Source organism: Gekko japonicus, unplaced genomic scaffold (assembly GCF_001447785.1).
Source record: "Gekko japonicus isolate JY-2015 unplaced genomic scaffold, Gekko_japonicus_V1.1 scaffold1872, whole genome shotgun sequence".
Taxonomy (NCBI): domain Eukaryota; kingdom Metazoa; phylum Chordata; class Lepidosauria; order Squamata; family Gekkonidae; genus Gekko; species Gekko japonicus.
Genome location: NW_015159770.1, coordinates 52,305 through 65,973, shown reverse-complemented (window position 1 = coordinate 65,973; position 13,669 = coordinate 52,305). Strand labels below are relative to the sequence as shown.

Sequence of the window (13,669 nt, the reverse complement as noted above, 5' to 3'; positions counted from 1 at the left end):
CCACAGGGAGGCAGAGGACTTGGATTTGCTGCTGGCCGTGCTCAGAGCCTGTGTGTCTGTGTGCGCGCGCACGAGTGCAGCAGCGCATCGCCGCCTTTGGCTCTCGGACGGTGTGAGCCACCCACCCACTGCCCCCACCGCTTGGGGCCTGCAGAGTGAGAGAAAGCGCCCCCCCCGGCAATGTTCCCTAAGCAGTGGAGTCTTGTGAGCAAAAATTCTACTGGCATTCAAGTTGTGAGCCAGTAATTTGGCTCCGGCATCTATTAGTTTGCTCTGGAGCCCTCCTTCCTGAGCTAAGACAAACATCGCTTCATCTCGAGCCCTGCAATAAGGCACTCTGGGGCTAAATTAGCAGGTTGCTGGAGTGGAGCGGCAGAAAGAGAGACCCTCACTGGAGGGAAGTGTGTCTGTATTGCAAGTGAAGCCCCGCCACGGCTTGATTTTTTTTAAACTATAGTCTGGCCCTCCAACGGTCTGAGGACAGTGAACTGGCCCCCTGTTTAAAAAGTTTGAGAACCCCTGGTCTAAGGCATGCCATACTTTCTGAGAAACTGAAGGCAGGAAACCTGCAAGACTGCAAATGTCATTGCTGTGATGGAAATTTCAACCACTACCATTTTGAGGCCTCTGTAAATCTACTGGCCAAGGTCCTGTGAAGAGTGCCATCGCTCAGGTCAGGAAGGAATAGTTTGCACGTCATGCTTCTGAGCTGCGTAGCATGGTTTCTGTCTGGTTGAAAGCCCAGAATACTGATATGGAGGAGAGGGTTACTCTGAGTTCCCCAGTATGAACAGAGCCTGAACAGTCTGAGCCAGCCTTGGCTAGAAGGGCGGGGTATAAATTTGATAATAAATAAAATAAATAAATGGACAGAGGACAGAGCAGAGAAAACATCAAAGACAACCAGAAGATTATGGGTGGATGGCTGGATGGCTGGTAAACCAAGTCAAGATTTGTTGATCCAGATTTTTCCACAGATAGAGGGAAAGAATCTAGGCGAAACAGCTGACATTCTTGGTTTTTAGGCAGTAAGTACAACATTTCTAGAGACTAAAGGTAACTTCTATTAATAATGAGGGGAAAATGTACTTACCAGTATTTTGTTATCCACTTTGTCACCTTTAACTTCTAGCTTAACTTTCTTTTTCACTGAAATTTTTATCTTCCTTCCAATTATATCCTTGACGCTTTCTGAAATGGCAAAATATACAAAATTACTTTCATTGTCAAGAAGAAAAACGCATGCAACAGTGCTACCATTCTACTGTCAATGAAGTAGCCTTATGACTTGTTATTAAATAATCAGAGGTCACACGCGCCAATATGACCCCAACAAAAGTGAAACCGAGCTCATTCATTTCGAGGAGTGTGCTTCTCTGCTCAGTGAAGTTTAAAGAGGAAATCATAGGTTTGATTCTCTCATAAGAAATAGGCATGAGTTAAACTATATTTAGTTTGACTGATACTGAGGCATTCAAACAAAGGTTTAGCTTCATTCACACATACACTGTACAGCAGGATCTCTTACATTTCAGAAATCGAATAATTCCAGTGGAAGAACAGCACAAGTTGTACCACCCCATAAACTAACACTAGAATAGTGTAGATGTCCTTTATCTGAAAAATGTAGACAAATGTAGAAAGGCCTATACAAAATATAGGATTACTATCAATCTAGTGATTTAATCGCAGACTTGCAGAAACAATACGTGCACAATCTGTATCAGTCCTTGAAATACACATAAACCAATGTCCAGATTGCAGGCAGACTGCACTGCTCAATTGAAGGCATGAATATAACTATTCTCCACTTCAAAAATTCTGAGGAATATTTCCAGTTTAGCACTGAACTGCCAAAATCAGAGCATGAAAACCTGCCATGCTGATGTGCCCCTCACAACAGTATCACTAGAATTACTGCTGTTGCATTTTGATGCTTGGTCTTGTATTCATCCTAATACAACTCCTCGCTTGTCTCCAGTAACTCATTCTCAACAAGCTCTTAGAAATTTTAAAGTGATTTCTTCAAGAAGAAGACCACACACAGACAACTCAGAAACCATCATCTCTGATGTAGTTGTACATGCATTACCCAACAAGCAGGTAAAGGGGAGAGGAAAGCAGGGGCTGCCAGAAGGAGAGAAGGAGGAAGCAGTGTAGATAAAGGGATATGGGAGAAAGTAAAGTAAACCTTACAGGTCCTTAAGGGCTCCCTGCTTTTCTCCTATAATAATGGCAGCCATTTCTGAATGGGTGTTCCCTGCCTCCTGGGCTTGTCTGAAGACAGTCTTAGGAAAAGAAGGAAACGGACACTAGGAAATACATCCGTGGGCACCACACTGGGATCTCTGGTGCAGCATATATTTGCTTTAATAACATTAACATCTTATAGAACTGTTAAAGTTAATATACACAAACACACAACCACCATATATCTAATCTCAAATGTACCCCAATCTGCAGATATTTATAATCTCCAGATCAAAGCCACACTAACAGAAAACAGATAGTTTTACAAACTTGGGGACCCCCCCTCAGGCTTGCAGAAAAATCTGAAAACTTAAAAAATGCATATTGGGGGAACAGATGCTGGCAGCCAGGCTTGCATTTGCTACCTCTTCAGCAGCAGCAGCAGCAGCACTCCATGAGGGGTGGGTGAGAGGAGGAACTGCTGCAGTCAGCAGCAGCCAAGGGAGGAAGAGAGAAAGAGAAGGATGGAGGGGGAGAGAGAATGAGAGGCAGGAGAACAGTGGGACACCGGGAACTGGAGAAGGAGAGAGTAAATCAGTGACAGTGCTCGTTGTGGGGAGGGAGAAAAAGAAAAACATTGGGAAGGTGGGAGACAGAAAGCAGGGTTGCCATTCCCCAGTTGGGAGGTGGGGGATTGCCCAGTTTTGTGGGTTACTGTCCAGCTGGCCAGCAGGAGGAAATCCCCCCCCCCCATCAGGAACATTGCACACAACATGCCTTTGTTACTCAGAAGCGATGTGGGCATGCCAAGGTGACGCTCTGGTTTTTGGGCAAAACTCTATGGTTTGAGGGTAATTTTACCATAGAGATTTGCACAAAACCCAGAGTGTCACCCCAACATGCCTACATCATGTCCGGTGACATCAGCACATGGGGGGGGGCGCAACACTTCTGGCTCCCAGAACATCCACTACTTCCCACACACACACTGGCATTTCTACCAGACCTGGTAATCCTAACAGAAAGAGAGGGGGGAAAGGGTGGGGAGCAGGGAGGAAGCAAAGGCTGGATTAATAGGATGGCTGCTCCTACAACTTTCTTGCGGGTTCCCACTTGTATAGTCTAATTGTCAAGTGTGTCCTGATTTGTGGATACTTAAAGCTGCAAATCAGGGCCATGCTGACAGAAGGGAGATTTTGCTCTGAACTTGGGGGACCCCCCCAGGTTTGCAGAAAGATCTAAAACCTTCAAAAAAATGGAGGGGGGTTAAATCACTCCCAAACACAGGAGACATGCAGACAACAGCTCCTCTGTTGGAACCACTAGACTCCCTGCTACCCCAGGGCCAGCATGACTCACAGCCTGGCCACTGCCACCCCACTCCCTGCATGCCCAGCTGGAATTTAGGTGGGTGGGCACTGGAGGGAGCCTCTGCTGCCCCTTCCCCCCCCCCTGTGGCCAAGCAGCACAGACACACTCCCAATGACCTGTCCAAAGGAAAACACAGCTGAAAGTGCTGCATCGCTGCTGCTGGAAAAGCAGAGCCTGTCCAGACGGACAGCAGCCTCAAAAGCCAGTGGTGAAGCAGTTGGGAGCAGCAGCAGCTGCAAGAGGTTCCCAGGGGCTGGCAAAAGGTGAGCTCTGCAGCTCCTGGCTTCCTCCTTGACTTACTTGGCAGCAGTGGATTGTAGGCAGGATGGGAGAGAGAGGCAAGTGGTGGGGGCCCCCCCCCCCCCCCCCCCTGCCACCAGGCTACCTTCTACCACCTACCCACTGCCAGACCAATGCAGTTTCTTATGCCTCAGGAGAGCTCGCTCCCCCCCCCCCACTGTTGCCTCCACTCTCCAAACTTGCAAGTTCCTTGTGGGTCCCCGTTTGTATTATATATTATCTATAGATAATGCCAAAAACTGAAGCAGCATTAGATGCAATACTTAGGCAAAGTTCGTGCGTTTCCATGACCACCTTAATGCAAGTTAATGAATGCATCCTGCTTCACGTCTCTTATAACACATTAGCCTACAGTGTAGAATAGCAAGGTATCACTCATGCAAACTGATCCACAGAGAACTTAGGTACTTCCACAAGTGAAACAGAAGGGATTTTTCCCCTCAATTCTTAAGGTACAGGGGGACCCACAGAGAACACAAAAAGCCTTAATTCTGAAAGCTAACAGTAGTGTAGTGCTATATTGCACATTTACTGTCTGTTAGCCATGAATGACAATACCACTTTTTAATGGATAACCTATGCAGTAGTTCCTAATTGTATATTAATGTTATATAAAAATCTATTGAGACATTTTCTCCAACTAGAACATAAACATTTATATAATGTCAAGAACAGCTGAATGCTAGCACTTTAAAATGCGTTACATTTTGAAATATATTGCTTCTTCATACATTTCATCCCAGCAATAATAAATAGTGTAAAATATAAGGTATGTCTTGCTATAACTCCAGTAGCTTTATTTTCCAGCATTCTACTGTTAAGATCCTGTACTCATTTAAAAGTGGATCTATGATCAAGAATTATTTTCCAATCCATAGCTTGAGATTAAATACATATGTTGAAGTTTAGCTCTAATACTCTACCCTGTTCAGACAGTTATACAATCACCTGTTTTTACAAGCATTAACACTTCCATTATTATAGTCCTCATATCTTAATGCTCTTGGAAAATTGCTCTTCTCCCTCCCTCAACCAGATCACTCTACTGCTGTGAAAAAGGGGTGTGGAACACAGTTATATGAGCATGCTGCATTTCCCCTTCCCTCCACAACACCAATGTGCACCAGGCCTACATCTCTAGATAGAAGTCTCCCTTTTGCTTCCACTTCACTTACATGACCAACAGATAGTACAATAGAAGGGTCCACTGAGAGCAATAACTGGCAGTATAACATGGCTCCTACTATTGAATAAGAGCTTATTTTTTCTAAGTACATCTTTTTCCTATGTTCAGGAAGAATCCATTATACTCTGCTTTGCTGTATCATGCCAAAATCTTCATGCCAATAGGAATGACTTTTGCATCTACCATTCCATATAAATACTCTATGCACAGCATTCTGTATGCTTACTATATTGCCCCAATAAGGGGATAAAGTGGATACCGTGTTTCCCCGAAAATAAGACACTGTCTTATATTTATTTTTTCTCAAGAAGACACACTAGGGCTTATACCACAAATGCATAGAAATCCTGCTAGGGCTTATTTTTTGGGTAGGTCTTATTTTTGGGGAAACAGGGTAGATTCCATCGCTTTGGTGCCTTCTGCAACCCCAGAGCAGAGTTGTACAGCTGGGGATTCTTAATGGATACTGACAAGTTACATGGGATGAAGTAGATGGAATGTAATCTGAAACACAGTTGCAAAATATTTCCCAAACAGTTCTGCTAGTAGGGTCCCTAAAATATACAGGTTTTCTGCTCATTCCCTATGTTCTTACAAATTGACTTCAATGGGATTCAGTGCTTTAATCAGGGGACTTTGTGGACAACATCTTTATTTCATTTTCATGCTGTTTTACACAATCTGGCACATAATCATTAAGACCAGCAACAACAAAACATCAAGGTCGCTTTGCAACAGGTCGCTTTGCAAAGACGCTTTCAAATAGTTCAGCCTTGCAATTTTTCCCCCTGTAAAAACTGACACTGATAACACCTTCTTGCACTTCTCTAGGCAACCTATCCCAAAGGACTGAAACTGCCACTGAAAAAGCCCAAGAACAAGCTGAAACCATCCTTACTTCCCTGAGCATTGCGACTGTAAGTGTCCCCTACTGTGCACAACACCCTCAAGGGGTCATACTGGGAGAACTGGTCCAGCAAGCACATGGGTCCCAGGTAGAGATGTGAAGGCCCGGAAAAAAAACGGAAAAATTCGGGGGGAAACCGGTTTTTTTCCGTTTTTTCCTGAAGCCTTTTTGTTTTTTTCCGAAAAATTGGAAGAATTGAAAAAAGAAAAAATGATTATGGAACGTTTTATTTTAACATGATGAATAAAATATTTTAAGACAAAGTTCAAAGTTCAAATATTTTCCAAATCATTTCTAAAATACATATATATGGTATCAGATTGATCTAATTTCTGTGCACTGAGGACAAGCAAGTCCTAGGTTACAAACTGAACTCTCCAATGCAAGAACAAGATGCATTTCTTCCTTTAGGAGGTGCGATTGTCGGAAGAAAATAAAAAAGTTTCAGTTTTGTTTTTGCATGTGGGTGGGTATTCTGTTTGTAATAATGGTTTGGATGCACTATATTTTTAATATGCTAGTTGTGATAATTTCATGCCAAGTAAAAATTTCCATAGCCATATGGAAGTAACAGAATGACTTTCCTAAAGTAACAGAATGACTTTCAATCTAGAAAAGACAAAAGAAATGCTAATGTAGCATTTTTTCCCAATTTTTCCGAAAATTTCCATTTTTTCCCGGGAAAATTTCCGGAAATTTTACATCTCTAGTCCCAGTCCACTCTGTGCTTTCAAAGGTTAAAACCAACACTTTGAACTGCAATTAGAAAATAAAAGCATCAGCCAACATAGATGTTTCAAGCTCTCATCCACAGTGGTGTACCAAGGGGTGTGAGGGGTGGGGATGCACGCACCCCCTCCCCCCTGCAGACTTAGGAAGTCAGCTGGAGGGTACTTCAAGCCGGGGTCATGCTGGGTGTAGTCAAACATGCTGGGTATTGAAAACAGATCAGCCAACATCATAATGCCCCTATATAAATCAATGGTGAGACCTCATTTGGAATACTGTGTGCAGTTCTGGTCACCACACCTTAAAAAGGATATTATAGCTTTGGAAAAAGTGCAGAAAACGGCAACTTGAATGATAAAAGGGTTGGAACACTTTCCCTATGAGGAAAGGTTAAAGCGCTTAGGACTCTTTAGCTTGGAGAAACGACGACTGAGGGGTGACATGATTGAGGTTTATAAGATTATGCATGGGAAAGAACAGGTAGAGAAAGAGGTCTTTTCTCCCTTTCTCACAATACAAGAACTCGTGGGCGCTCAATGAAATTGCTGAGCAGTCGGGTTAGAACGGATAAAAGGAAGTACTTCTGCACCCAAAGAGTGATTCACACATGGAATTCACTGCCATAGGAAGTGGGGGCGGCCACAAGCATGGACGGCTTCAAAAGGGAATTAGATAGGCATATGGAGCAGAGGTCCATCAGTGGCTATTAGCCACAAGGTATAGATAGGGGCTCTGGGGCAAGTGATGCTCTGTCTTCTTGGGCTTGGGGGGGCCAACAGTGGGAGGGCTTCTAATGTCCTGGCCCCACTGGTGGACCTCCTGATGGCACCTTGTATTTTTGGCCACTGTGTGACAGAGTGTTGGACTGGATGGGCCTTTGGCCTGATCCAACATCTTATGTTCTTATGTTCTTAAACATCTCCCTTTTATTTGTAAACTGCAGTTCTGGCTGCAGCCACTAGGGGCGCTGGGAATCGCAGCATAGCAAAAAGCCTTCTAGGGCCTCGGCCACACGGGCAGGAAAATGCGGGGGGGGGGAGGCATGGCTGTTTGCCCCGGAGCAAACTAACGCGCGACTGCGCGATCAGGTGTTGGGTTGAGGTCCCGTCGAGGTCCCGTGGTTAGGGGGGAGGTGCCGATCACACAACGCGGCAAAGAAGCGGAGCGGCGCGACAAACGGGGTTGTGGGTTTTTTTAAACTGAAACGTGCGCATGCTCCGTTGGGTGCTTGTGCGCATCCGTGGAGACTTGGGGGGAAAAACTTTTTGTGAGGGGAGATGGACGGACGCCGGAACTACCACCGGAAACGCGATCAGACGCCCGCCCTTGCCCCGTGGTTTCCGGAAACTAGTACCTCTGAGGTACTAGTTTTTTACCCCGCATCTTCAGTGGGAAGCCTCGGGTGCGCCACGGGAGCTCTACGCTTCCCAGATGTGGCGGTGAGATCGCGCCTGGAAAATCCACCTATCTTCTTTCTCTCTAGCGTGCCTAATGCTCCGTGTGACTGGGGCCTAGGATCAGGTAACAGCAAGCCAAGTGATTTGCTTCTTTATGATACTTGGTTTAGATCAGGGTCATACGAGGAGGCCCAGATGGCATCTTTATCCAGGGGCCCATGGTGGCTCTCGGCAGCCCTGGGGATGTGTCAGAGGCATCTAAAATTAAGTTAGATGTGTGACTGATTGCAGAAGATCATTTCCCCCCTCCCAAAAAATGCATGAGCAAGACCAGCAGTCTGTGGGAGCCAGTTCCCCCTCTGAAGTTATAAAAAGAGATAAGAGCATGGTACAATGAGGTCTTTCCTAGCATTAGATCCTGATATTGGATATTCACATTACATTCTTGTTAAGAATTCACATTACATTCTTTACTCATTGAGGAATTAAATTGGCAGCTAGCGATGGCCACTAGCTAGAAGGATTTAAAGGGGATTAGACAGATCTGTAAAGGAGGGGTCTAACAACAGCTTCTAGCCATGATGCTACTAGCCAATCACAAAATGATGTTAGGTTGTACAAAATGCTGGGAAGTTCCAAGCCAAGCATCCTGCAACAGTGGCAACTGCTTCTGAACGGGCGATCCCAGAAGAGGCAAAGGTGATGCCTCTTGGCCTCTTCAGAAGTAGTTCCTGCATCTAAGATGTGAAAGAAAGCAATTATTGGCTCTTTGCTTTGGGGGAACAGACCTTGTTTGGTTTCAGTTTCCAAAGGAAGGGGATTGTTACAGAGGGTAGTCATGTTGGTCTGCAGTAGAAGAGCTAGATTCGAGTCCAGCAGCACCTTAGAGACCAACACAAGTTTCAGGGTATGCGCTTTTGAGAGTCAAAAAGCTTGCTTCATGAGATATTTGTCAGATATCTGACATCTCGTATCCAATGTTCCCTCTAAGCTGAGTTAGTGTGAGCTAGCTCACAGTTTTTTAGCCTTGGGCTCACAGATTTTCGTCTTAGCTCAGGAAGGATGGCTCCAGAGCCAACTAATTTATGCAGTAGCCAAATCACTTGCTCACAACTTTAATGTCAGTAGCTTACAAAGTAGAATTTTTGCTCACAAGACTCCACAGCTTAGAAGGAGCATTGCTCGTATCTGATGAAGAGACCTTTTGACTCTTGAAAGCTTATACCCTGAAACCTTGTTGGTCTCTAAGGTGCTCCTGGACTGGAATCTAGGAAAGGAAAGAGAGGGTATTCCTTCTGCATGGCCAACAAGAAGAGCACACAGACCATGCCGCAACCATCCTTACCCTGATTGGTAACAGAATATATTTAAGAGTAGTATAGTAGCAAATCTTTGTTAATATTATGAACAGAAGGCACTGGGTTTGCTGGGCACTGTACACTGCACTGGTGCTGCTGGGCTTCCAACCCCTCCCCCCACTTGGACTCTGTTCCTGTGTTTGACATAGCTGGCATTGCCACAATGGCACTGGGTTCTGCTGGTCACTCTGTGATTGCACTGGTACTGCTGGGTACTCTGTACATTGCATTGGTTCTGTTGGGCTTGCAAAAATGCCACCCACCTTCAGTTTCTACTGCAGAGATTCTCTGGTTTAACTTTGGGAAATGGAGGATGGAGCATCTTCTTTGTGAGGGTAGCATGTTCCTTAACATCCAGCCTGGTGAAGTTTGCAATCGCTATTTTGTGATGATTTGGCTAGTGTTAGTCAGTAAAACTTAGTACAAAGGCTCCTACTCTCCAAAATACCATGTAGATGTTTGGGATGGTCAGCTCTTGGGCTTCAAAATTGAGAACAGAAACCTTCCCAAGTGCCTGCTCAGAAAACGAGTGGTGTGATGGAATTTTTTTTTACCATCAAGTCACTGCTGACTTATGGTGACCCTGTAGTGTTTGCAAGGCAAGAGTCATTTGGGGGTGGTTTCCCATTCCCTGCCTCCACATCAGCCCTGCTTAGCTTCTAAGATCTGAGGAGATCAGGCTATTCTGGGGCGATCCAGGTCAGGGCTAGGCTGGGAGTAATGTGACTGGCCCAAGGTCACCCAGCAAGCTTCCATGGCACAGGTGGGGATTCGGACCGGGATTTCCCAGATCCTAGTACAACACTTTAAACACTACACCAAGCTGGCTCTTGTGATGGAACAGCATGTTGGAATTTGGATTTTTTTTACTGCCATGATTATATACACAAAGTTAACCAAAATAAAATTTTTACTGCCTGCCTTTCTTTTCTAGCCATTATTATTATTCATTTTATTTAATGATTATTAATGAAAATAGTTTTGTCATATAGTGGAGGGGCCCTGACCTGGATAGCCCCAGCCTAGCCCGATCTCGTCAGATCTCAGGAGCTAAGCAGGGCCAACGCGGAGGCAGGCACTGGCAGACCACCCCCTGATGTCTCTTGCCTTGAAAACGGTATTGGGTCACCATAAGTTAGCTAAGACTTGACGGCAAAAAGAAAAGAGAGAGAGAGGAGGGGGTGTTAAAAAACTATCTGCTACGGGTGCCAAATAAGCCAGGTATGCCACTGCTTATTCATGCAATAAAATTTACTAACTCTCATCATCAACCAGTCAGTCATTTTTGTACTAATTTAAGTCCCAAGGTGTCTTCAAAGGCAGCCTCACATACGGCATATTACAGCAACCTAGTTTCACAGATCATGGATCACCCTGACTAAAATCAGCTGCAGCCAGGAGGGGATACAGATTGTCTAACAAAGTGTAACTGAAAGAAAGCAATCATACCAAAACCACCAACATGCTTCTCAGTCCTCAAAGCCAGCTCCCCAAGAGCTTCCACCAGAGCCATAATTACACCATCCAGTGGTGGTAAGTTTATCCCCTCTCAGAACAGCATCGCCTCTAGTCTTGCCTGGATTCAGCTTTAGCTTGTTCTCCCTTAGCCACTTGACCACAGCCCTCAGGCAACATTCCACAACAGGCACTGCTACATCTGAGGTCTTACTCAAATTTATTTAAATATTGGTGCATTGTTTTTCCTTGTACTTCCGAAGTGGACTCCAGATATACAAATAATACCGTAAACATTAAAACCAGCAACAACAAATTCAGACAATCAGTGCAACAGCTAGTAGATATGAAAGATATAAAACAGGCTGTCAGATAGATACCGATGAGAGCCAGTGTGGTGTATTTGGACCAGGAAGACCCAGGTTCAAATCCTAACTCTGCCATGGAAGCTTGCTGAGAGGATTTGGGCCAAATGCACACTCTCAGCCTAATCGACTACGCAGAGTTGTTAACAGGATCTCCATTAGGGAGAAAAGTGGGGATCAAACAAGCTAAATAAATAAAAATAAAACTCCGGATAACACTAAGTGGCCACACATAGTTATTAAACAGCATAGGAGAGAGCTTTGGGCCACCCCACAAGTCAACTCCTGGAGGACTGTCAGCCACAGAAAGGGCCCTTTTTTGCCTCTATGAGTACTTGGAATCCCATTCACTCTTGCTCCCTCTGTTCAACCTCTCATTAAGACACGTATTTACCACACAATCCCACACAGAATGGGTTTCAACTCAACAGGCTCCAACTAGTGTAACTCTATACAGGATTGCACTATTAGAACCCCACCTTGAATCACTCTCAACCCACTCCCCGCCCTCACAGGTTTAATCCTTGACATCTTCAGCTAATGAAGTTACTCATATATTAATACTGAATTTTATAGTAATAAAACAGTACTTCTTTGCATTTTGACATTTTACAGCAAGTGTAGCCTGCCTGCGATACACAGATCAGATCCAGCCCTCTTAAATGAGTCTGAGACCCTGATCTACAGCATCCAACACTGCTGGCAGATCTCAGCAGCCTCCAACAAAACTGTGCATGCAGACTGTCTCGCACAACCACTCGTGCTCTCTCTGTCCCCAAACCAGGCTTGAAGCCAGACTGAAAAGTGCTTGTGGCAGGCCAGGTTAAAAAAAATATCATTACAGCATAGATAGATAGATTAGATAGATAAGCAGTCTATTAAACATTTGTAATGAGGCTTTTGGGTTGTTGCTGTTTTTTAATTGAACAAGGGCCAGCAACGACGGCTCTGCTCACTGGCCCACTAAAGTCAAGGGTCTTCTGGACCTCCTCGACCGTGCGAGCGGCAAGCAACAGATGCTCTAGGCACACAGCCCTTGCAGAGCGGGTCCACCCCATTCGCCACCAGTCTTACTTCGCACAGAGGAGCAAGCAGCTGAGGAGCACAAGGAACCTGTTCTGCAAGCGCTCCGCCTGAAGAGGAAAGGGTTAAAGACCCTTCTGCTCAGGTCTTAAGCTTTGTAAAAGGAAGCTGACACACGCATTTAAGAAATGAAGGTGGCCGGAGGGGGGGGGGAGAGTGGGAATGGAGATTTCGCAGGGGCCAGATGGGAAGACCAGAACAACCCGCAGGGCTGCCGGTTGCCTCTGCGACGGCGAATGCCAATCAGGCAAGGGGGAAGGAGGAAACGCTGGCGTTAGAGTGCGAGCAGCCGTTCCTCACACCGCGCGCGGCAATCAAGGGGTTAATGCCGCTTTCACTTAGTTGGATACGAATGCCGAACCCGCCGCGGCGCTTCCTTCTCTCCCGGGCTTTCAAACCCGCCGTGCAACCACGTACCCCCCCCCCAATCTCTTCCAGCAACAGCGCCCCCCAAAGCTGCTCACCTTACAGAAGCCCCCCCCCCCCCGAGAAAACGAGCCCGTCCACCTTCCCAACCACGCCTTTCCCCCAATGGACGACTCTCGGGAGTATTTAACAGAAGTGACACCGAAGGGGGGGGGGCGGGGAGGTCAGGGACTCAGACTTCGACCCTTCCCCGCGTCCCTCGGCCGGAATCGACCCTCCTTCCTCCCCCTTCCAGCACTTAAGCGGCGTTCCTGAATGGGGGGGGGGAGAGCGCCAAACGAGCCGTGCTTACCTAGCAACTCTTTGGGAACGTCGGAGCTCTCGTCAGTCATCGTTGCCCTTTTTTTGTAATTTTTGGCCGTGCGGTGCGTGCGTGTCTCCGTGTGCCGGCGCCTGGGGACAACTACGAGCTCCTCCGCCGCACGCGCGTATATAAAAATAATTCCAAAATGCTCTTTTTAAAAAATATACATATATAAGGCGGAAGGTCAGGCGGGGGGGAAAGAATGAGAGTCCTCCTGCTGCCGCCGCCGGTGTCTCCCTCCCTCCCCTTCAAGGGAGGAGGGGAGGGGAGAAGAGAGAGACGAGCGAGGGGAGCTCCCTTACGAGCGTATCGCTACATGACGCCTCTTCATTCCGGGCGCAGACAGAAGCCCAGAGGGGGGCGGGCGCTTGGCCAGGGGCGGCAGGGGCGCCCCAAACGAAGGCGTGCCCGCCGCGACACCCGCCTTTCCTGCCTGCCTCCCCGCCACGCTAATCCCCCTTCCCGGCGGCGGCGGCTGCGCTCCTGCGGCTCGCCTTCCCCTTCTTCCTCCTTCCCGCTTTCCCCTCTTGCCTCACGCAGCCACCTCCTGGCCTGAGGCGCAGGCGGAAGGCGTGGGAGGAGGCGGAGGCGGCGGCGT

At 46.6% G+C, this 13,669-nt stretch overlaps 1 protein-coding gene across 1 annotated transcript in view; it reads right to left on the bottom strand.

The window, feature by feature from the left end:
• Window positions 1-13,271, bottom strand: part of LOC107106428 (leucine-rich repeat-containing protein 16A-like) — a 232,552-nt gene extending 219,281 nt beyond the window's left edge. The window contains 2 exon segments of the mRNA XM_015406571.1: window positions 1,094-1,191; window positions 13,060-13,271. Coding sequence (XP_015262057.1) covers window positions 1,094-1,191; window positions 13,060-13,099 — 138 coding nt within the window. The 5' untranslated portion in view covers window positions 13,100-13,271.
• Window positions 13,272-13,669: the final 398 nt, after the last annotated feature.